This window comes from Brachycentrus maculatus, unplaced genomic scaffold (assembly GCF_059751285.1).
Source record: "Brachycentrus maculatus isolate JH-2025_06_01 unplaced genomic scaffold, ASM5975128v1 h1tg000038l, whole genome shotgun sequence".
Classification (NCBI taxonomy): Eukaryota; Metazoa; Arthropoda; class Insecta; order Trichoptera; family Brachycentridae; genus Brachycentrus; species Brachycentrus maculatus.
This window is the reverse complement of record NW_028280792.1, coordinates 715,208-742,304: the sequence shown is the minus strand read 5'-3', so window position 1 is coordinate 742,304 and position 27,097 is coordinate 715,208. Positions and strand designations below refer to the sequence as shown.

At 32.3% G+C, this 27,097-nt stretch overlaps 1 protein-coding gene across 1 annotated transcript in view; it reads right to left on the bottom strand.

Moving 5' to 3' along the window:
* LOC148312577 (cell adhesion molecule Dscam1-like) overlaps window positions 1–27,097 on the bottom strand; it is a 211,936-nt gene that overhangs the window by 17,868 nt on the left and 166,971 nt on the right. The window contains exon 3 of the mRNA XM_088276197.1: window positions 19,446–19,570. Coding sequence (XP_088132323.1) covers window positions 19,446–19,570 — 125 coding nt within the window. The remainder of the gene's footprint in view (window positions 1–19,445; window positions 19,571–27,097) is intronic.

Here is a 27,097-nt window from a genome sequence, read left to right as displayed (position 1 = left end):
TGTGAGGAAAAAATATTTGAAAATTCACCAGAAGAAGACCGAGGAAAAATTGGCTTGATCAAATATTACAAATACTTGAGAGTGGTCAGGTCAGGTAGGTATCGGAATAATCGGAGGGTTTGCACGGGAAAATGCATAAATATTAAATTGGCTAAAAATGTTTACAAAGACATTTTATTCTCTGCTGCCCTTGAGGAAAACGGTGCGATAGTTAGTTATTTTTTCAGTTAGAACTTATAACGTAGCTTTATTATAGTGTGGGTATGAAAGCTTCAGAATAAATTCACGATATTATAAAAAAATAAACTGTTTTATTCAGATCCTCCTTTCAACAACGTCATATATGAAAAAAAATCGTCAATTTTCAGTTTTTCGTGTTTTCGGAATGCCCAGAAAATGTACTTTATCTCAGCCAAAGCGGCAAAAACTTAATATTTACCCGCTACAGGGCAGAAAGTGTTTTTTTTTGCATTTTGAAGTAGAGGTATTGTTTTATTATTTTTTTTAAATAAACTAAATATTTTTCAAATAGATAAAAAACATTCAGGTTTTACCTAAAAAGATCAGTTGTATAGTGAAAGTTCAAAAGTGGCTAAGTATTTATTTTTGAAACATTTTATTATATTTTTAAACTTTAAAAACGATATCCTGAAAAATCAAGTTTTTTGATGTATGACGTTGTTGAAAGGAGTGAGCGATATGTTAGTTGGTTAGGTATACGAGTATAACTGTTAAATAAATATATTTTATAACACTGCTGTTGTGCGGAAATGGTACATTTATATAATATTATTTATGGCTTTTCAATAATAGTATATTTGAAAGCAGTAAATGCATGGAAATCGTGTTTTTTTGAAAAATATGAAAATATAATACAATCGAAAGTCGGAATTTTATTTTCTTATTTCCATTTGTAAAGAATACTCCTGTATTAATAGTGAACACACACCCTGTAAAGAGAGTTGTAACTAAAAAAAATACAACGAAAAGTTATCTTAATATTTCATTTGTCAATAATTATTGTTTGCCTTTGACTTTGTGGATAACCAAAATAATTTAAATTTAAGAATTTAATATTTTTGAAATACCGCTTTTTAGTTTATAAATGTGGAAACAACTTATTTCGAGAAGTTACTATTTTCAACATTTTGAGTGTGTCCAAATACTTGTTATTATAATTTTGATTATGTGTGTAAAGTGAAAAACCAGCCTATGACGGTCGTCAGCCCCGTAAATACCCAGACTTCCATATTTTTCGTCATCTTTGATGAGATGTCAAACAATAATATGTTTCTATTTTCCCCTATTGGTGTAAACATCTGTATTTCTCTAAACTAGTTGTGTTTACATTTTTCACAGTTTACAAAGATGAAGATGGGACATACGACCTGCCATAGGCTGGTTAAGTGATCACTCTACACATGTGTAACATTCATCATTCTATTCTGCTTAAGAAAAGCTTTCTAAATCAAATCAACGATGGCTGTTGTGAACTCAATGACGAACGCTATGAGATGGATCATATAAGTATGACTTGCAAGATATGAGTGGTTGTTAATCATTAGTATAATGGCAAATGTTAAAAGTGTGTAAAGTGATGATCACTTAAACCACCTGATGAGAGGTCGTAAGACCTGGATATGCAAAAAATTACATATACTCGTCCATCTTTTTTTAATAATTTTTTTAATATTTTTTTATATTTCCTTTATTTATTTACTTATTTCATAGATACAAAGATACATTCATAGATACATACATATTTATTTCATGGATACATTAACTATATGTATTACGGCTCTTAAGGCATGGCCTGTGTAGAGCCAAAATACTAACATGTTAATACATTTTTTTATTATTATTAGATTATATACATTACATACAAGAGATACAATAATAATTTACAGCAAAAAGGTTTTACAATAAAATAATTACACCTGGACTTTAATTAAATCACCTTCTACCTTGTCCCTTCCAATGTGAAATTCCTTCTATGTTGAGATAGCCTATTTTTAAAAATAAATTGACTTTTTTACTAGATTTGACATTATTCGTAGGGCGTATTATACGTACGTATGTATGTTGGGTGTAAGGTTTGTAGCATATGAATATCCGGTGAAGTGTGAGGGTAAGGTACGTGTAGGGAAGGTGAGAATTTGAATAAAAATGGAGATAATTCAAGTTCTTGTCACAAATATTTCTTCAATTTTGTGTAGAGTACAATGGGTGGAAGGAACGTCCAACGTTTATTCTTCTCCGTATTGTGCCAATTCATATGGCAATTTTTACATTGTCGGCAACCGCTCTAAACAGAGACTTTCAAATTTTCAAGCCTGGGTATATGCTTTTTTCCTGTGCTGCGTTTACCTTCGACTTTGTCTAGTAATATTATTCTTTAATTTCGTATTTTCTCCCAAAATTCTACTCACAGATTGGTCAAGGCACTCTTGCTTTGTACGCATGTATAATAATAAAAGAATAACAAATGACTTTTTTCACATTTATTTCATTTGACCAGTGACCGAGTTTCATCGTTATTGACATTTCAGGTCAAACAAAAATAAATTCGTTAAAAGCTATATAGCTGTTATTTTACTACATAGATAAAATTTAATTCTTTCAAGAAATATTAGTACAAAATTTACTCTAGTATTATTTTTTAGTGTTTTTTTTCTTTTTAACACTTTAATATATATATATATATATATATATATATATATATATATATATATATATATATATATATATATATATATATATATATATATATATATATATATATATATATATATATATATATATATATATATATATATATATATATATATATATATATATATATATATATATATATATATATATATATATATATATATATATATATATATATATATATATATATATATATATATATATTATTTTAATTTTATTTTTGGTAATTTTTTCCAACAGGTTTCGACAAGGACCTTATCATCTTCAGGGATGAATAAGTAAATAAACATGACAAGGTTTCTATCGATACTGGTAGAAGAAAAGTATCAAAAATAAAAGTTATATAAAATGAGCCAAACAAAAAGTTATATAAAATGAGCCAAACATTATCTCCAAAAAATATCGCATTTTGTTGTTTATGAAAGTCAGGCAATTTTAAGTTAGACTGATGAAAACATCTGTAGTTCTCTAAACTAGTCGTATTTACATCATTAAACTCAAAGGTGGTTTCATACAAGTGTTTTATCTTTACATTCAAAAGATGTTTGTTGTCGGTTACTTTGACAACTCCTGCCTAATGGTGAGTGTTTTTTTTGCGGAAATAAATTGAACAAGTGTGTTTTATTTTTGTCGAAAGAATGTGACGGAGTAATAAAAGGAAGGCGTGATCATCCACCTTGATAGAATTCCCCTGAATACCTCTCACTTCCGCGTTCCGCCCGGAAATCCTTCAACTTGCCGAAATAAAATTCCCTCTCTGGCAATCAGTTATTTCATTATGGGTAAAATATTGTACGCCAGCCAAATGAAATACCAGCGGTTGAGTGAATTTATTACAATGAAGTTTAACCTCACCTTATGGGTGTATCAATGAAAGATAAAATAAAAAGTACACGCATTCGTGGTAGCATAGAAATTACTAATATTAATACCAAGCTAGAAGAGAGGAAATTTTGATAGTATGGGCACAAAAGACGGAGGTTACCAAAATACCCTTCGTTGCACAGCTTTTTTTAATTTAAAATAACAATAATAATTTATATTGTATCTTCCTCCAAGCATTAGTGGAAAAATAAATAAAAAAATTATGAAAAACTTTTGGAAAGGAAAACTCAAGAAAATATTTATTTATCAAATTTGCAACAACATGAATGGTTACATCCTTATGATTTATTGATATCGTTTTAACACTAATATTGTAATAATTGCTTTGCAACAAAATTGATACACGATGCACCGAAGGGTTTTAACCTAGCCGGCTCGATCAGTGGGATCGAATTTTATCCTTATTTTGACACTTTGATACTTAACGCTTCAATTCCATACATTAGGGTTAGTACCAGGACTCCATGGCGTTCAAATACAGTTTAGCTTTCTTTCAATAAATCGATAGCTTTTTCCATTTTTAATTAAAGTTTCACATTGTAAATAACAGTATTTATTATAAATCTATTGTGACGCATGTTTCGATGCATTCCGCATCATTTTCAAACACAGTATGTGAATCTTAAGCTTAATTTTTGAGTGGTGTCATTAAGATGCTGAATGATAAAGTGGGGGGAGAAGCAGTTTCATATTTTTGTTTTTTATTTTTTATCAGTTAGAGCTTTATTCATTTTTATTTCATTTGACTAGTGACCAGGTTTCGTTTTTACCAACATCACTAGTCTGAAGGTGTCAAAAACGAAGTAAATTATTAAATTTATTTATAAACTAGTTTAAAGAAATATTGGATTTGTTCCACCGCTACTTAAATCTAAAAACAGCCTCCATAAATTCTAGTTATATTAGTCTAGGAGTTGAAGATGAAAGTAACATGTACTAGATTTTTAAACAAATGTTTCGCCTTGCTAAAGTAATGGCTCACTAGATAAACCACAGAGGGTTGTTATTTATAGAGAGGGTTGGGGTGAAATGGGGGTAGTAGCCAGTTCACTAAAACCTTATTGGAGGCTGTGTATGGTAGTTATATTGATCAAGGGCTGTTTTAAGTGTATAGTAAATATCCTCGATATTGAGAAAGAATCGAAGCTATTTAAATCGATCGGTAAATTTCGGGTTTTATTACATTTTGAAGAACATATATTTTTTTTTTTATTATTAGGAAACACAATTGTTTTTTTGACTCTTTCCAATTTATTTTAAGAACTTTTCAATTTATCACAACACATAAAAAATAGGCTTTTGTTTGATTAATATTTGAATTTCTGAATGTGTTTTTCAAATTTATATATTTTTAAATAAATAAAAAAAACTCGTAACTGGAGAAAACCTAGATTTACGAATAAGTACAAGGACACACTGAAAATGTTGTAAATAATGTAACTGATCAAATTTTAAGCTGCATCAAACTGAAAATCATATTTTCAGGCGTTTCCCAGAGTGCAAAATAATCCGCGGATTGGATCTTGCATACATCCAAATAAAAGTCTTTGTCAAATAAAAACTTTCTTTATCCAACCATTGATGGCTCCAGTAAACTCACATGTACAGTGTACATGAGAATTTACATGACATTGTTTATGAGATTAATGATATATATGAGTTAAAAAAATAGTGTAGCGTGGTTGTCAATCATGGGTAGAATGGTGAATGTTACACGAGTGTAAAGTGATCATTTTACCAGCCTATGGAAAGTCATAAACCCCGTCAATGGCACTAGGCGCCGTGGCATAGTTGGGTTGGGCACGACTGTGAAACTAGCGTCGCGCGTTCAAGTGCAAAATAAATTTTTAAAAAATCAATTAATCTGGGTCTTTGTGATGTATTTTTAACATTTTCCTTCCCTATCTTTACCATCCTACCTGCAGACAAACCTCTAAAAGAAGAGGCTTTGTGGGTTATTTGTTTTTTTAAATTCCATCTTCTTTTTCATCTATATTGGGATGTCAATTTTATTTTTTATATACTTATTTGGAATATGAAATATAAGCGAATATATTTATCGGAATACGAATCCTTTCAAACGTCAAATCGGGCTAATGCCACTTAAGAGTTCAGAAGAGAATTTCAATTTGTATGTATCCTGAATGCTTCTTAGTCTCGCTGTTCGCCGCAGACTCCCAGTTCGGTGTGGAGCACTACAGACAGTGGGAAGCGAAGAATGGGGAGTTAAGTTGAACAGAACACAAGTTCTGCTGTGAAATTTGAACCAATCCGTGCGGAAAGCTCTGAGTGTAAGTGGATAGCTTTTCTTTCAATAACAAACAATGTAACGAAATACACTGTTGTAAATTTTGAATCGTGCTCATGTTTTAAACGGGAAAATTAGCTCTTTTGTACCCCTATTCAAAGATCTCGTTAAATTTTACCTATGTAACGAAACCTTCACACAACCAAAGGTATAGGGCGGTCCTAGCCTCTTAAATCTAATAATTATAAAATAATATGTTTTTGTATTAAATGGTAAATCAAACACTGATTTTTTGAGTCTATTTTATTTTTAATATATGTTTTACTTAGAAAATAGCACTATTTATGAAAATCTACTCTGAAAATATTGAAATTATTGTATTTTATTGTTAAAAAAACACATAAAAATCAATTTTGTGACAATTGTTTGGCATTCGAATGTGTCGTATTTGTTTGAAAATGCCATAACTAGGTGAAAAAACTGTCACAAAATTGATTTGTATGTGTTTTTTTAACAATAAAATACAACTTAGTAGACTCGAAAAAGCAGTGTTTGATTTAATATTTTATACACACTTAAGTGAAAATAGAGTTCTACAAATTAAACGCCAAATCAATAAATAAATAATTTGTTTTTTCACGACATTTTGAGTGTTTCCAAATACTTTTTTACAAATTTGGGTAACTACTTGTTAATAAATCTGGGTTTCTTCACTTTTTATTTTACATATCAATATTGATGAAGAAAAAGATGGAAGTCAGGGTTTGTATGATATTCTATTTTTACAATAACAATATACAGTAAAAAAATACAAATACCGTGTTATGTTATATTACTCGTTCACAATATTTGTTCGTTTTTATAATTTTTCAGCATAGAAATCCCGTGTATGTGATATTTTTGGAGACTAAAGAGTTTTTTTATAACAAATATTTTAACATATTTTTTTTTACATATTTCAATTATTTATACTTATCACAGAAAATATCAATGTAACGTTTATTGAATGAAAAAAGTATAGAAAAAGTTCGTGAAACGTAAAGTTTTTCTGAATTTCTTCTGAATGACATTTTCAAACGAATGTTGAACGAATTGTTGAAATGTTGAAAATGCCATAACAAGGCGAAACAATTTTCAAAACATTAATATTGAATGTTTTTTTAATAATAAAGTACGATTTAGTAGACTCGAAAAATAAGTGTTTGATTTTAACATTTGAGTTTTACAAATGAAACACCAAATCTATAAATAAAAACATTTTATTTCACAATGTTTGTAGGATTGTGTTATTGGCTTTATTTTATTAATGTAACTATTTTTTATTATACACTTTTTTAAATGTAAAGCTGTACAATTCCTGAACAAATAATAAAATATGCTACATTAAGTTTAATAAATAAATTGGATGAATAAAATATCTTGAGAAAGGGTAACTTTTACTGTTGTTGAATTTGAAATTAAACGTTTAAATTGTGTAATGTATTATTTCCAAAATGTCACATCATTATGTGGGGCCAAGTAATGATGTTCGCCCTGTTCTGGAGAGAGGGTGATTGATGAAGTTACGTTTGTCTTCAATGAAAACTAACCCACGAACCTTGCCCCATTATTAGACTTACTTCGCCCTATTCTGCACTCCTGGTCGAAATAACAGATTTCAACACGAAGTTATTTGATCTAAAGGACCACAAGCAATCGATTTATGGTAATATCTATCCACTTCTACTTTAAATTTATCTTGAAAAATACCACCTTTTTAAAATATCTATTATGATATGTGATTCGATGCATTCCGTGTCATTTTGGTGTTTGAAAATGATGAGAACGCTTTGAAATACGAGTCACAATGGATTTTAAGAATGTAGGTTTTTGCCAAGTAAATTTTAAATATAAAAATATTTCATTTGACTAGATTTTATTTGTTTTTTTTTTTGTTTTAACTTATTATGTTTGTTTATAATAGATTTTGGTATTTTTCAATAGATGGCGCTAACATCAATATTTTTTACCCATTTTTAATTAAAGTTTTACTTATTATTTTTTGACATCTCATCAAAGATGAAGAAGAATATGGAAGTCTGGGCATTTACGGGGCTGACGACCGTCATAGGCTGGTTTAAGTTTACACACGTGTAACATTCACCAATTCTACCCATTATTGACAACCACACTACTCAAATTCTTGAAAGTTCTATATATATGAACCAATTTAGAAACCTTGTTCTTGAATCACTAGAACTTCACTAGAGACATCTATTGGTGAGATGTAAAGAAGCTTCTTTATTAAGCAGAAACTCTTATATTAGTATGTGAGATCCGGCTTTTTTATTAAGCAGAAACTCTTATATTAGTATGTGAGATCCGGATCTCACATACTAATATAAAACTTTAATTAAAAATATATACATTTTACCACAAAGTGACTGCCGAATCAATAAATAAAATCATACTTAACTTTTTTGACATTTGTCAACTTTAAATGTGAATTAGCCGTGTGCGCATCGAAATAAAAATATATATTTTTTATTTTAAACCCTTATCCGCACCCCAATGGTGCATAGGGCACTGCTTCATATAAACACAGTGTTATCTTGATCGTTTAGGTACACATGAAGGAAAGGTGATCAGCCCTCAGCTTCAGGTACCAGTCCAGGGTAGTATTGAATAAATATAACAGTGAAAAAAATATAAAAATAAATAATAATAAATAAAAAAAAGGTTTTAGATGATTTTATTGAACTGGATTTTAATAATAATTGATTTTAATAATAAACAGAAATGTTTCACTTATACGTTTAATAAATAAAAAATATCCGAAATTTACTGAAAAATCAATTACTAAAAATTATGAAAATTAAAATTATAATAATTAATAATAAAATTATTATTATTAATTATTATTTATAGATCAATTTTATATTTTATATTTTAGTTATTATACAGACCTGAATGATGGAAGTTTAACTTCTGAAACATGTAGTCTATAATAAAACTCAAGTGGTAAAAAACGAAGTGTTTTCTTTAATCATTGTAAAAATTATGAATGTAAATTAGTTAGGTAAATTAATTATCAAGGTAAGAGGAAACAACTTTTGATCTCCAATAGTTGTTTCCTCTTACCTAAACCTTATCCAAACACACTTAACACTACAGTACGGTAGTGAACCTCTAGTAAAAGTATGGAGCTTAGTAAATATTATATAAGACCGAAATTTTAATGTTTTAAAGCAGTTTTTTTAAACAGGTCACCGGAATAAAACACGAAGGATGTTAGGTTACTCTTATCAAAATGTTTTCCTTTCAGCATTTCAGGGGTCGTTTTACTGAATATGATGTAGTGACAGCTGAAAAATTGGATGATAAGAAGTCGTGGCCTGAAAAAAGTTCATGAATAACGTAGATATAAGGGACCCGTCTCTTTGAATACCGTTTAAGTTTCATTAATGCATATTATGTGTTAGGTATTTCAACTTGTCGCCTCCGTGGTGTAATGTTTAGAGTGTGAAGCTACATAGTTGGAGATCCCGGGTTCGATTCCCAACGGGAGGAGGGGGTAAAAAATAAATATTGATGGATTATCACTCTTATATTTGTTTAATGAATGAAATTTAAACACTGGACTGGTATCACCTTGCCTTCATGTAAGCAACGATCAAGATAACACTGCGTCAATACGATGCAGTGCCCTATGCACCATTGGGTACGGATAAGGGTTAAAAGAGAAGAAAAATCTCAAATTGATATAAAATATCGGCGTTCCTCATTATATGAAAGAAAATGGAAGTCTGAGCATCCTAGGGCTTACGACCTGGCATTTGGCTTGCTCAAGCGATCACTTTATAAATAATATCTATGAGGAGATTTATGAATTAAGAAGAGGCAAATATTGTTTGCAAATGCTTTCGATTCTCTCTGCCTATCCCTTGCGGAAAGCGGCGGGATGATTACTTATGCAGTTAGTTCTACATACAAATGACAATCGTTCTTTTTTCAATGATAAATATATTAACTAATTTTCGATTCACAATCCAAACAAAATATCTATTGTTATATGACACGAAATATAATATAACAAAATCGTAAAAATTAAACAATAACTTTTTCCCCTTTTATTGTTATGAATAAATATGCAGTTGTAATTTTATTTTATAAAATGCAGTTCCACCGATATTAGTACTTAAAACATAAATCTAATAAAATTCTTAAAAATTTGATAGAAACGTTTTGCATGAGTTTACTTAAAAAATCGTTAAGCAGAATAGTAAATTTTATTAATGGATTCGGCACTCACGTTATGGTAATAACTTTCCATTTTTTACGGATAGATACATATATGAGAAAACAGGAAGTGCGGAAAATTGTAATATTTACAATAATAATGCTAACAATATGCATCCACTGAGTCCCTGCATTATACAAGTGAAGGAAATCCAGACTGCCATTAGGTCACTGAAATGTAATAAAGCCGCCGGAGGAGACGAAATTTGTGCTGAGTACCTTAGATATGCTAGCGCGAGAATACACGTACTGTGGGCGCTAGCTTTCACAGCAATGTTCCGGCACTCGTTCATACCTGAGTCTCTGTGTACGTCAATAATTATACCTATTGCAAAAAATCCTATGGGAAATTTAACAGAAAAAGAAAATTACAGGCCAATAGCGATTTCCACCATGGCGGCAAAAACCATAGAAAACATAATGATGGAGAAAGCTGTTGAAAACCTAAAAACGACCGACAACCAATTTGGTTTTAAAAAAGGATCGGGAACGGACACAGCTGTCTTCGCTGTTAAAAATACTATAAATATATATGTGCGCCGAAATACGCCAGTATATGCCTGTTTTATGGATCTCAGGAAAGCATATGATACAGTAGTACATCACATTTTGGAAGAAAAAATACAAAAATCAATTGAATGTCCTACGACGAAATGCATGTTAAAAAACTGGAACGAAAATCTCATTTATAGAGTAAAATGGGGGACCGAAACCTCAACTCCGTTTAAAGCTCAGCGAGGACTCAAACAAGGTGGAATCACATCTCCTAGCCTATTTAACCTTTACGTGGATGCATTACATGATAGGTTAAACCAAGTAAATGCGGGATGCTCCATAGGAGGAGGGAGAGTGAATGCCATCTCATACGCCGATGATATGGTCCTGATGGCACCATCGATAGCTGGCCTACGTAAACTTATTGCCATTTGTGAATGTTATGCCACAGAAAACGGCCTAGAGTACAACGCCAAAAAATGTGAGCTTGTGGTATTTAAACCCAAAAATTACTCATTAAAGGTACCGCCCATAACTATAAATGGACAAGAAGTTAAGCGGGTAAGTAGCTTCAAGTATTTGGGACATATCCTACAGGAGAACTGTGCGGATGATGAGGACATCAAGCGCCAGTATCGTGCTCATTGCGTGCGGTCCAATATGCTGACACGCCGCTTTGCCCACTGCTCCGCGCAGGTAAAAAATAGACTGTTCCAAGTGTTGTGTACGCAGCAATACGGCAGCGAGCTATGGTGTAAGGTTACACAACGAAGCTTAAAGAGCATGAAAATATGCTACAATAACGGCTACAGAGCTTTAATGAAGTTACCCCGACACTGCAGCGCGAGTGGTATGTTTGCCACAGCACGCCTACCACATTGGGATGGCCTGTTAAGGCACCGAGTGGCAGGCTTCCGGGAGAGGCTGATGAAGAGCTCCAACCTCATCATAAAGCGGCTTGTGGAGCACAGATGGGGGCTGGACATGTGGCGGCACTGGAGCGCAGTGCTGCGTTTGCCAGCGAGCTAATTTTCGTCTACATCTCTCCAAATTTATTATTATTTTTATTTTTATTTTTATTTTTATTTTATTTTATTTTTATTTTTTAATATTTCTTTCAATTTCTTATTTCCTTCTTATTTCTAATTTCATTGTTTAAATAAAATGTTGTAAAACATATATGGCTGACTAAGTATTGCACCCACCACTTAGTCAAGCTGGAATAAAGAGTTAAAAAAAAAAAAAAAAAAAAAAAAAAAAAAAAAAATATATATATAGAAAAAAAAATAGTGGTATTTTCTAAGTGAAATTTAAATTAAAACCAGATTTGTAAGAAAAGCCAGCACTCACATTGTTAAAAACGTCCTTTGAATTATTATTGATTTGATTTGACATAAGCCTCGATTTCTCAATAACGATAATGCTTTTAACCCATTACTATAAAATTAATATCCAAAATCATATCCACGTGTGTGTTAAGTCACAGACCCACACATGTGAGCAAACACACACACATATGTAAGTGTGACGTGTGTAAGCTTTCGCAATTGTGTGAATGTGTGCTTTTGGCAGGGTTCACGGTTGAGAGGTTATGTTGCCAGACGGGTGAGGGGGGGTGGTAGGGAGGGAGGAGGGGGGGTAACACGTTCCGGCCAATTAGCGGCGGACATTATTGTCACGTGGCTTTCATCGAGGGCGACGCGTCGCAAGAATAGAATTCAAAAAGAGAATATATTTCAAATAAATCTGACTTTTTTTAGCTTTTTGTTTTCTGTGGCATATATACACATTCCGTATTTTTTGTTAATTAGACAAAATATTTAATAATGTATATAAATCAAAATGTTTATATATCTGTTTGATCAAAATCTTAAATCTAACCAACTGAATAACTAACTATCACGCCACTTCCCGCAGGGGTAGGAAAAGGCAGAGAGAATAGATCACCAATCCATTTTTGAAAACAATTTTCGCCTCATTCCACATTCGTGCACCTCCTCATACTTAAAATTACAAACATAAAAAAAAATTTAAATAAAAAATATATTGTTTGAAAATTGAAATATTTATTTTGACTCCCCCGGGAATCGAACCCGGGACCTCCAGCTAAACGCGCTAATCACTATATTGCAGAGGTGAGGGTGTATATAAGGTTGTTATATAAAGAATAATACCTACTACTTCTACAAATTTAATGAAAATATAATGCGCGCACAAATTATCTTAATGAAAAATCTGAGATTTTTTCAAATAAGTACCAATTTACCATTAGTTCCAAATGACCTTACATCACTCTACATTACTTTTTTACATTACTCTACATTCAATATCTATAAAACGGAAATCTTAAATTTAGGTCAAACAATAATAGATTTAACATTGATAGCTAAGTCTAGGTTACACGTGTGTAAAGTGATCACTTGATATAAGAGTTTCTGCTTAATAAAAGCTTCTTTACATCTCACCAATAGATGTCACTAGTGAAGTTCTAGTGATTCAAGAACAAGGTTTCTAAATTGGTTCATATATACAGAACTTCCAAGAATTTGAGTAGTGTGGTTGTCAATAATGGGTAGAATTGGTGAATGTTACACGTGTGTAAAGTGATCACTTAAACCAGCCTATGACGGTCGTCAGCCCCGTAAATGCCCAGACTTTTATATTCTTCTCCATCTTTGATGAAATGTCAAAAAATAATAAGTCTAGGTAAGTCTTTGTCCGCCTCCGTAGTGTAATGGTCAGCATGCTCGGCTACCGTTCTGGAGGTCCCGGGTTCGATTCAAAGGGGGGTTTAATAAATATAAGTGATTTTTTCACTCTAATATTTATTCAATATTACACTGGACTGGTACCTGAAGTGGAGGGCTGATCACCTTTCCTTCATGTGTAATCGATCGAGATAACACTGCGTTTATATGAACCAGTGCCCTATGCACCATTGGTGTGCGGTAAGGGTTTTATTATTATTTTTATTATTAAGTCTAAAGCTGGGAGGATTTTCAAAAAAGTACTACCAATTTACCATCACTTCCAAATGACCTTACATTACCATGCATTAATTTCAAACATTACCCTACATTCATTTTATGTATTTAGTAGAGTAAGTCAACATTTAACAATAATAAATTTAATTTTAATAGCTTAATATATTATAATTCATATAAAGTTTTCAAAAAAGTACTACCAATTTACCATCACTTAATTACCTTACATTAATTACCCTATATTAATTTCCTAACTTTACCCTACATTCATTATCTCTAAAACAGAAATCTAAAGTTAACGTAAAACAATAATAAATTTAATATTGATTGCCATATTTAAGAATAACGATAGCAAGTTCGTATCCAACTTACGTTATGTTGTGAAACTTGGTTCTGATAATTATGAACATTGTATGTAGCGGAGATGGCGTGTATTGATAAACTCCACCGGAGAACATTCAATGAACACAAATGCGAGCACATTCATCATGTTTTTGTCCTACCTCCAGCTTCAAACTATTTGACGAAGGACCAACTAACTGAAAGATGAACTAAACTTCGCTAATGTGCAAAGTTTTGCGTGAAGGACGTCAAACAGCCGAAAAAGTCAAACTCCACTTCGAGGAAAGGCTGAAGCTATTAACACCGGGCAAAACTGACGCGAAAACTTTAGAAATCATTTTGACGATCTGTAGGATTTGTTTGTGATCTTGGGGCGAAGTTTCCTGTTTATGATAGTGAATGTGGTTCGTTCAGGGTAGAGTTCCCGTGAAATGGACAGAACGGCAAAGTGACCAGTTCTATGTTTCGAATTCTTTGATTTAATTGAGAATGGCTCACAGGCAGAAACAAAAACTACAAACGCATTAGTTTACCGAACCATTTCAAATATCTTCATTTCCCCTCAATTTAAAATGATTAAGGAAACACTTGTTTTTATACCACTTGAGTTTATTAATGACTACAAGGTTCGGAAGCTAAACTTCCGTCGTCAGGTCTGAATAATAACTAAAATATTAAATAAAATCATTTTAACATGTCTTACCACGCAAATGTCGAAACAATAAATAAAATATCCCCTAAATTTAATTAAATTAAACAAAATGATAATTACAAATACGAAAATATGGAAGTACGGATATTTGGCTTTCTTCGCCTTCTTCTCCAAGAACTTCTAAAGTACTCCTTAGTGCATGTCGAACCTCGGCCTTTAGTGCATATTTGTTCTGCAATCTTTTCTGCATGTTGGTACTCGGGTCAACGAAAATTCGCATGTGGTTAAATTTTGTGCAGTTGTGTGAAAAGTGCTAAGGTAGTGACATGTAGTATGTTTGTACGCTATTGAAGTGATTGTCCTGACGAAGAAATGAGTACATCTCGAAACTAGAAGACAAAAATCTCCGTAAGTGGTTAAATACTGACATTACAAACATTATTGAAAAAAAAAGTAAAAATGACTGACTATGTGGTCAGTCATTTTTACTTTTTTTTGTCAGTCATTTTAATGCCTTAAATATAAAACATTTTAATAAATATATTTTAAAATTGAAAATTAATTTGAAAAACTCACTATGCAGAGTACAATCTTTTTATATTATTTTTTGACATCTCATCAAAGATGAAGAAGAAATATGGAAGTCTGGGCATTTACGGGGCTGACGACCGTCATAGGCTGGTTTGTGAACAAGTATTAGGACACTCTCAAAATGTTGTACAACCTTTTTATTACTATTCGAGGGATAAATCAGTTCTCCTGCGAAATTATCAAGTGTTGTGTTTACAGCAGAATCAGAATATGTAATATACATAATAAGGAAAATAACCCTTTCACAGGAATTCCACCCTACTGTTGGATATTATTTTTCGGAGTTTTTTTATGATATCCAGTGAAAAATAAACTTATTATAACTCAGAAAGGCGACAGAGGAAGATGGATAAAAGGAGTTGCTAATACTTTTTTCACACTTTAACATAAATAATATATTTCATACGAGATCCGATGGAAATTATTCGAGTTTCTTGGGAAACACCTCTTTCCGTTGCGAAGTTATATCGTTATTGAAACAAATGTTGAACTAAATCAATCAAATACCTCATCTTTTATACATCTTTTTGTATTGGAAAAAAGAAAACTTTGTGTTTTTATTATTTACAAAAATACTTCGATTTCATATTATTTTGTGATCTTAAGCGGTTCATTATTTTAAAAAAAGGTATCAAATTGTGGTAGACTGGGTTTGAACCCAGAAACTCTGACTTAAGAGTCCGTGACACTAATCACGGGACTACAAACTGACACAACTTGGTATCATACTTGATTAAAATAGTGAAGGAGATTGGTAACATAAGCCAAGCTAGGACACAAAATGCCGAACCCTCTTCTAGTGGAACGGAAGGCCTGCTGATGACAGTCAGCAGTCCGCCTTCTCCTGAGGAGTGCAACGTGGTTTACTCCCAGCAATGAGCAAATGCTGTCAAGTTCCTGATTGGCCCACACTAGATTATCCCTCCCGTTCCCAACACAGATTCAAATAAATCATATTGAATTAGTTAGAAAAAACAAATATCCACTTAATGATCTATAAACCTTGTACATAATAAGCAAGGTTTATAATAAATGCAATTCCCATCTAAAAAAAAAACCGACACAAACAGTCTTTTTTCTTATCCTAAGCGAGGGTTGGTCAACTCTCGCTGATTTCAATTCAATCCGAAGCCAGTTTGAAAATGACTCCGTAATGTCATCAAATAGATACGGTACCATTCCTTACTTTACAATCGGCCCATTCAAATTTCACGTTTATATTATAATATTATAATGTAAGCAAAGAAAAAAGCTTTCGTTTTAAAAGAAAATGTATATTATTTACAAACGCATATTTGAATAATAACAACAATATTTAAACGATGAATTGGTAGCACGTTTATTCAGCAGATTTATTAGCATTTTAAATAATACGGTCGCCCAGAATTCGCTGAACGTTCAGGCTGTAAAATGCCCTAAAATATCCCCGAATATGAAGTATGATTCGCCCGACCAAATGATAAAAATAAAATGCAAACGTATCCCTCGGTACTCATAAAAAATTAAATAAAAAACGGCAGGATTTTTACATTTGTTAAATATATATCATTCTAGTAAAAAAGGCCCGAGAGCCATCGGCATTTTTTTACAACAGCAAACACCAGTTATGAAGTACAATGTTTACCTTCTAGACTTGATTGTTTTATAATTTTTAAATTAAGATTAATTGTTAAGAAAAATTTGGATATTTTGTATTTTTACTATTCACAAAAATACTTCGATTTCTTACAATTTCTCTGAACCTAAGCGGCACATTATTAAAAATAGGCATCAAATTGTGGTAGAGTGACACAAAAGGCATTATCTACGGGACTGCAGCCCGAAAATTTGTTGTTTTCTCCATCACTTACGATAAATTTAAAGTAAAATGAATGTTAAAAGAAAAAATCTAAGTGTATCATCATAAACGTGATAGTAAAACTTCTTAAAGAGATAGAATCAAAGAAATATGGAATACGCGTAAATAAAATTAAGGAATCTCAGAAAACACTATCCATTTTGACAACTCTATAGATGATGAAAAATATGATCTATGTCTAGGTATTTACAGGGCTTACGATCTCTCATAGGCTGGTTCAGGTGATCATTTTATTCACGTGCAACATTCACTATTTTATCCATGATATTGAGAACACTTCACAATGTATTGTGTGTCCACGTCTTTGTTTTTTCTTTTTCTCTACTTTGGACAGCTGGGAATCGACGCAGGAGTCTAATCTCTCTTAAAAACAGACCACAAGGCCTACACTAAGAAGACGAAGAAGAGACTGAGAGAAGACAAATAATTCATACCAAAAGGGGACATAACAAGGGCACAATAACCGGTGCTGACTGTAGATAGGTACTATACCACGTTGTCGGGTACACATGTTTCTGTAAAAGCACCGAGGCAATATGTAATATGCGGCTACATTACCCCGGAATGATGGGAAACTCCCTCAGCGGCAATCGTCTTAGACTTTTATAACACCACTTTATATGCAAATAAGGTACATGGCGTAAAAACGAATTGCAACATCTTTTAAGTGTACGAAATAAAAAGTCCGAAAAGTTTCCCTTGTTTACTGCCCGCCCGGGCTCGGAGATGCGCGCAATATGGGTTCCGTAATTCCAACTAAGAACGAACTGCTGCGAATCTTAAATTGACAATAAAACGGCTGTAACTTAAAATTTATTTTAATTTCTTTTGTTTTTTATTTACCTACAAAATGAGAGTGGATATTAAATTATTGAGTCCGGTCATTTTCAGAGAAAAATTATTTACATTTGAAACTATGTAGACTTCTTAAATATATATCATATAAACAGTAGCGTGTACAGAGAGAGAGTTTTAATTAGTTTCATAAATTCATTTTTCAGTCACTTAATTGTGATTAAAAAATATTAAACACTGTAAAATACCACTTTACAGTGTTTATATTTTTTTACTGATATCAATTTCATTACACACGACTAGTTTCGAAAACTACATATGTTTTCATCTTCAGCTGAAAAGTAAAACTTTTACTTTTCACCTGTAGATGAAAACCATCTTTAGTTTTCTAAGCTAGTCGTGTGTAATGAAATAAAACTCATTATGTAATATTATGGTGTTTAATTAAAAAAAAACAATGTCATTCAACAAAGTTAATGCCGACCAAATGATAAAATGTTAATGCCGAATCAATAAAAAATGTAATACTTATTCATTATTAATTTAAATTTTACTCGATAAATACCATTATTCCTTGAAATGTATTGTGATACGTATTTCGATGCATTCCGCATCATTTCCAAATACCGTATATTTGGAACCGATGTTTGGAAATGATGCGGAATGCATCGAAGTACGTGTCACATTAGATTTCAATAAAATTTAAATTAATTGTGTTTTAATTATATAAGATTATGCACGTACAATTTATATTAATAAAAATTATGAAAATTTGACAGAAACGAACTTTATTATACTCTCGATAGTTTGTCGCCAAAATATAACAGAAAAAAATCGTACATTTAAAAAAAATATATATATGATAAATATCTTCAGTCTGGGGATGTCAGTAACGATGAAACCCTATCACTGGTCAAATAAAATAAAAGCGCAAAACTCGTACAATTGTTGTTTTATTACTACAATACATATAAAATGCAGTTCCACAACAAATGTCAGTACAAAACTGACAATAATTACTTAATTAAATCTAATAATAAAATTTTGTTAAACAAGTGACACGTAGTATTGTTTGCACACTGGCTTAGTAATTGTCCCGACGAAGAGATAGATACTTCTCGAAACCGGTAGACTGAAATCTCGTTGAGTAATTATATACTAACACCACTAACGTTTTGTAAAAAAGATGTGAATTTATTCATTTATTTAATTTTTGAACAGCTAAAGCCTTTAACATAATACATATAAACAGTATCTAATATAAAAATACACCAATAGAGAAACAAAAAGTTTTAAGCATAAAGCAATAATAAAATAACAAATAGTAAGCACTGTTTAATACACGTCTCCTTCACACACTATCAGCGAGCAGCGAGAGAGAGTGAAACACAACGTTTAAATTTATCCATTATAACATGGAGAAGAAACGCTGAGAAAGTACAGACTTCAAGGTGGATAACAATATATCAAATAAATCTATACTATCAAAAGCATTGGCTTACATGTAAATAATGTAAAAAATATAACTAACCACAAAGTAAATGCATTAAATATTTAAAATATTGTATGAGGTATATTTAGACATAGGATAGTTTAAAAAAATACCTCAGGAGAAGGATTCCCATGTCCTGCACAGTGGATTCTTGCTCCAGTGTTGTTGGCAAAGTCCACTTTGTGAGGTGGTTCCACCAGGAACTGAGGTCCTTGTAGATCACCATGGACAAAGGTTACTGAAAAGGCAAAAAAGATACATGAATAAAATTATTTTATATATAACACTATCCTCATCATTCATCGTTCACTTTGTGCAATACCACTTGAAAAAAACACTAATTCGTAATACCGGTTTCGGAATAATCATTCCGTCATCAGGTAATTAAAAAAATTACGGTCTTACGTTTATAAAATAATGAAATTTTGAAAGAGAGAAAGAAGACAAATGAATCACAATTGGAATATTTTAAAATTAGAATATAAAAGCCGAATCGTAAAGTGAAAGTAATATTTTTATTGATACATTTAAAAACAACTATGTAGTTTTTTCCACATAAATTTTATTTGACCAGCAACCGGGTTTCGTAGTTTCCAATACCATCAGACTGGTGATGTCGGTTACGACGAACCCCAGTTGCTGGTCAAATAAAATTCACATGGAAAAACTACATAGTTATCATTTTATTTTATAAAATGCAATTCCACCAATAAATGTCGGTGTGAAACTAAAATTAAAAAATAACATTATTTAATAATGCATTACTTGTACCATCCCAATCAATATTCACATACTGTAGAATAGACTGTAATAAAACAAATTGCTTAAATATCTTTAACTAGAAATTCGAGTAAAAAAATGGCGCCTCATTTATGAGAAGTGAGAATAACATCACGATCTCGGAACGTTCTCAATTTTTGACCTATCAATTTTCATTACCCGATCTCAAATGTGAAATAAGGTTTGCGAGCGACATGTGAAATCGTCAATTTTCCCTCCAATTTCACTCATCCTGACAGACAGCCTGACAGCCCTCCCCCATGTGGAGATATTTAATTTATTTTGACATCTCGGAGGTGAGGCACGATGCTGTCACATCTCGTAATTTAATATCTAATCTTTCTTGATTAATTAATTTCGTACTTGTCCGGAAAATCGCGGCGCGGAAACTCCGGCACATTTCAAACAAATCACATCATTGAACGTGCCAACGCCTAAGAATATCCTCAAAGGCACGACAATCTAAATTATGTACAGTAAATATAATAATATTAACCCTTCTACTCCCCTTGAGCTGAAATATCTCAGCTGATAGTAAAAATACTCTCAGCTGATGTATAGATTTATCAAACTTCATATTTATTATCAGATTCCGTGACCATCACACTACGGAGTCCGCTTCCGTAGTGTAATGGTCAGCACGCTCGGCTACCGTTCTGGAGGTCCTGTGTTCGATTCCTAGGGGCGGGTCAAATAAATATAAGTGATTTTTTCACTCTAATATTTATTCAATACTACCCTGGACTGGTACCTGAAGCGGAGGGCTGATCACCTTTCCTTCATGTGTAAACGATATAAGATAACACTGCGTTTATATGACGCAGTGTCCTTTGCACCATTGGGGTGCGGATAAGCGTTTATTTATTTTTTTAATTTAATATTTACCATCAAATTTAAAGCATTTGATTTAAAAAATGAGTTTTTAACACAATTATAGATTTATTTAAACTCCATCAAATTTATTTTACAAGTTTTTCGATTTTTCTCACAAAAAATTAAAAATAAGTTTTTGTTTGAATAATTTTTAAATTTTAGAATGTGTAATTCAAATTTGAATATTTAAAAAATAATTTATACACACACATTCTAAAATTCGAATAATGTGGCTGTGAATCATGGGTATCCATCCCTGAAGATGACAAGAAGCATGTAAAAAACATAAAAAATCATATTGTTCACACTTTTTATGAGGAATTGTTGTGTAAGTTTATGGTATAATCCATGGTTAATTTGAATAGGTTTTTTTTTGTTTAGCAAAAATCCTTATGTAACCTTATGTACAATATGGGAGACGCCTGAAAACATGTTTTTTTTTATTTTTTTTTATGATTTGACCAATCTTTATAACCCAGACTTCCATATTTTTCTTCGTCTATGTTAAGATGTCAAGAATGTAAAACAACTCCTTAACGTAGAAACACAGATTTGTGTACAAGAATTTGGACACATCTTAAATATTTCGAAGTATGAAATTATTCAAAACAAGTTTTTCGACTAAGTTTATATTACGTTTATGTCTGTTTTTCCGCGAAAAGTCGATGTAAAATAATTTCCGGGCAAAGCAGAAGATATAGTCATCGTTCGCTTTAACGGTCGAAATGATTTCGGCTTAGAGTGAAATAAAAGAAACTTCCACATTTCCATTTCCATACGAATTCCATTAGGCAGATCTTTACGTTGTGGAAATACCTCGTTACAGCCCTAAATGGAAGATCACGGAACGAAGAGTCTCCCCCGACGCGGAATCCACCCCTAATGGACCACGAGCAATAAAAACAGAAATAATACTCAAAGTGAGATACCATCCCTGTTTTGGCTCCTCCGCTATCAATGGAACCCTCGAGAAGCCTTCAGGACGAGCGTTACCCCGCTAACGATGTGAATCTTGCAGTAAGTGTTTCAGAAGTGAGGATTTTTATACATTTTTACCTTCCATCGGTACAAATTTAACGATACACGTAAATAAAACATGACTTCGTGTAAAATTATTTCTTAGCTTCACACACTTGAAAAGGGTGTCATGAATTTTAATTTAATATTTATTAAAAAAAAAACAAATAGCCACCACGCCGCTTCCCCGAAGGGGTAGGCAGAGAGAATCCAACGCCACACCACTCTGTCTTTGCAAACATTCTTCGCCTCTTCTACGTTCATGCATCTCCTCATACATACCCGACTCCTGACCCGGCCGCTTTCAAGAATTTGATATACCTGATTGTGCCAAGTTTTCCTTGGTCTTCCTCTGCTTCTTTTTACAACTACATTTCAATATTTTATTTACGAATATTACTAAAGTATGTCAATTCACAGGATTAACGACCTGACATTGGCTGATTTAAGGAACAGGATGAAATCAAAATAAATGTTTATATTGTCATAACATTTTTTTAAATAACTCGCACAGCCTCAATTTTTAGAGGCTTCTGCAGGTAAGATAGTAAGAATTAGGAAGGTTAATGTGAAAAATACGTCCAAACAAATCGGAAATAAATCTTTCTTGATTTTTTTTCCAACTGGCGGGAATCCAACCCGTGACACCAGTTTCCCAGTCGAGCGTCTATTCAGTAAAGCCACGGCTACCCAACTATGCCACGCCAATAATAATAATAGTAATAATAAATAAATTAAAAATTAAAATAATACTGGATGACTTATTTTTATTCAGAAAATTTTTAGTGTGTCCAAATACTTGTTAACAAATCTGGGTTTTCTCCGCTGTTGAAGGTATGAACTTTTTCAAACAGCTAATGCAATGATTTGTCAATATACTGAAAACCTTTTTTCCTCATTCTTCTTAAAATAGACTGTTCAGAAATACCCCCACTAAAAAAGCTACTATTCGGTTAAAACAAGTATTAAAAAATGTAACTAGAATATCTTTATTTTTCTTTAAGCATTAGCTGATACCTAGTAGAACGCTAATGTAGATCACACTTAATAAAGTAATCTGTGAAATTGTGGTAGTTATTCTTAAGTTTTTTCCAATATTGCGGAATGGTCCAGATCAGGGCTCGCCAAACTTTCTTATGAGAAGAGCCAATTTTTGTTAATTATTCTTGATGTAGGCTTTGTGAGCTGTTTTTAAGAGGGATGAGCCTCCTGCGATGTCGATTCCCAGAGCTGTCAATCCATCAATATTTAGATAATGATCATAAAATATATGGTAGAGGATCAATTTTAGTAGTGAAAGCTAATGAGGTGCCACAAGTCTCAATATAGATAGATAAACATCTCAACATAGATTAAGAAGAATTCAATTCAATTCCATTTATTCAAAAATTAATATGTAAAATTAAAATATGACTTTGTTTTTAAATCCCCATAAATATTTTATTTATAGGGATTTAAATTAACTTAATTTTAATGTCTACCGGGTTCGAAGCTAGCTGCTTCTTTATCAAGACTGATTAATATAAAGTATTTATCAGTCTCGATAAAGAAGCGGTAAGCTTCGAAACTGGTTGACATTATAATTATGTTATAACAAAACATTTATAGTGATTTTAAAACAGATTTGTATTTGAATAATAAAATGTAAAATCACAAAGTAAGTGCTTCAAATATAAATTATAATTAATATGTACATTACAAACAAACATTTAGCGCGTATAAGTGGCTCGCAAGCCGCAATCTGCCGACCCCTGGATTAGATATCTCCTCGATGGTATTTTGTAACTGCCCACAAAATGTTATCAAAAGATATCAGGCGTTTATAACGACATATTTCCTTTATCTTAACATTCACTCCGCGCCATTGGAAGACGCGTTTATGCCAGCGTGAGATAAGACAGCGAAGCGCCGAAAATAGATAAAAAAAATGCTGTAAAACGAGATAAACTTACAACTTGTTTTGATATCAATATGGCAAAATAGCAGAGGCATATTTTCGTAAATATTTCTCATTCCTCTCATAAAAACTGATATTTTTAAGATTTGTATCACAGAGAGAAAGCTTTGTTTATGAGTTGGGAATATGAACGTCTTTTTGGTATTAATAGAGTTAGCGACCTGTTCTCGGCTGGTTAATCAACTTACACACTGCCTAAAATTTACCATGACTGACAACCATAAGGTGTCGGGTTCGATTCCCAGGGCAATCAAAATAAATATATGTGATTTCTCGTTCAAATATTTATTTTTACTCCACTTCCGTACTGTAATGGTCAGCACGATAGGCTACCGTATTGGGAGCCCCGGGTTTGATTCCCAGAGTGGATCAAATAAATGTAAGTGATTTTTTCACTGTAATATTTATTAAATTTTCCTTGGACTGGTACCTGAAGCGGAGGGCTGATCACCTTTCCTTTATATGACGTTGTACCTTAGGCAATCCCTTTTATTTTCCCTCCTGTTCCCAACACTGATTAAAATAAAATATCTTTATTTCATCAAAAGAAACAATAATCCACTTAACGATCTATACATCTTGTACATAATAAGCAAGGTAAATAATAAATGCAATTCCCATCTTTAAAAAAAAGTGTCTTATGGACTATCGTGTGCGGATAATAGTTGAATAATATTTAATTCATATTACTCTAGAGAGGTAGCTGAAGCGCAGAGCTGAAGCGCAGAGCTGATCGCCTTCCCTTTATGTATTTAACGAAATGCGCTCCCTCAGACGAATGTGTGGAAAATCATTGTATGACAGAATTAAAAACGATGATATAAGAAAGGAATGTAAGGCTGAACGAGGAATAATTGAAATGATTAGAAAGAGCTCTTTGCGGTGGTATGGACATGTGGAGCGAATGGATAGCGAGAGAATGACTAAGAAAATATATGTGGCGAATGTGAGAGGGAAAACAGAACGTGGACGACCGAAAAAGACTTGGCACGATCAGATCAATCAGAACCTAAAATCTGGCGGCGTCAAAAGTCTGCGTAATCGGAGGGCATGTATGACTAGATGTATGGATGTGAAGGAGGCTAGGAGTGTATGTCAGGACAGAAGAGTGTGGCGTTCCATCCTCTCTGCCTACCCCTGCGGGGAAACGGCGTGATGGTAGTAGTAGTAGTAGGTAGCTGAAGCGCAGAGCTGATCGCCTTCCCTTTATGTATTTAACGATCAATATAACACTACACCTATACACCATTGTATGAGTATAAGGAAAAGAAGAAGAAGAAGGAGAAGTCTTATAATATTTTGTTTCTTTTGGTGCTGTATTATTGTAATACTAGAATAAATGGATGCGAGATAAAATCTTGATAAAATATTTGATGTTGAAGCTCAAATCTGCTTTGAATTGACGATTTCCTCAATAATTCTCAGCTTATAATCTAGATATCTTGTAAAATAGCGTATCTTAGCAATACATTGCTAATATATTCCATTCCGCTAGCAGATCTGGGAGGATGTAATTCCCGAAAATAGGACGCCATCTCTATATGCCCCGAATAAGCAAAAATCCTTTTCTATGGACCCTTTGCCGCAGCCAAGAAACTGCTGACTTCCTCCACTCGACCGGAAGTAGCTTGCTATTGTTGTACATATCCGGTTCACCTAGGGAGGAAGTGAGATCAAAGGAAAATCGCTGAATCTTTCCTTCGTTGTTGATTGGATCAATAAATATTTAGAATCGTTTGTTGGATGGTGTATTGTTTGAAGATTTGATTTTTATCCAATGATGTAGTAAATATACATTGTTATAAAATAAAAACGTATTAAAATAAACATCCAGTTATTAAATAATAATGTTTTCAAGTAATTAATAACATTTTCCTTCTTAAAAACGGTATAACAGGGGTGGAGACTTTTTATTTTACTCAGTAAAAATGGAAATATCTAGAACCTTAATTCATTAAATGTTCTCATCAAAAATCTCATATGATATCGATAACATAACAAAATTTTAATCCAGGATTCGGACCTCACGTACAAATGAAAGAGTTTCTGCTCAATAAAAAAAGCTTCTTTCGTCTCACCATAGATGTCTTTGTTTTGAGTTTGAACAATACATATAGAAATTCCAAGAATATTAGTAGTATTGTTGTCAATCATGGGTAGAATAAGTGAATGTTACATGTGTGTAAAGTGATAAACCAGCCTATGACTGTCGTAAGCCCCATAAATGCCTTCATCATATATGTTAAGATATCAAAAACTTATATAAAATCGTTTAGTGTTCATTCTACCTGTACCTGTCCGCCTCCGTAGTGTAATGGTCAGCACGCTCGGCTACCGTTCTGGAGGTCCCAGGTTCGATTCCCAGAGGGGTTTAATAAATATAAGTGATTTTTTCACTCTAATATTTATTCAATAGTGCACTGGACTGGTACCTGAAGTGGAGGGCTGATCACCTTTCCTTCATGTGTAATCGATCGAGATAACACTGCGTTTATATGAAGCAGTGCCCTATGCACCATTGGGGTGCGGTAAGGGATTTATTTTATATTACTACCTGTACCTATACATATTTTATCATATTTTACTGAGAATTTAAATCAACAAATGTATCCCTTTTCTTTTTATATATATTTTTAAGTATCTTCGCGAATGTAGGGCAAAGGTGTTTATTTTCCGCATCACTTGAATCTACTTCCTTGCGGAAACTCGAGCAAGCGACGCCTCAATAAATATGTATTTCCGCATATTGTCTATACAAAATATTCAAAAGGATTATTTCATCTCGTTTTTAAATATTATGCTCACTCAAATGCTACTTAAAAATGGTCCATAAAATACGACGTCCACACTGCAAGAAAACAAATTCAAATAAAAATCTCTTAATGGACATCATTCATCGCTAAACCAATATTATTATTTTTATAATAAAGTGAAGATTTTAAATGAGAGGAATAAATTTAAGAGTATTGGTCTTATTTTTTTTAATGATAAATTAAAAAGATTTATTTCTTCGTTCGTTATTGCAACAGGAAAAAAATCATTTAAATGCAAAATCCTTTATAATTAATATTGCAGACTTTTAATTTTAAATGGTGCGCTAAAATATTTTAACATTTATAAAAAAATATTTTTTGTGGA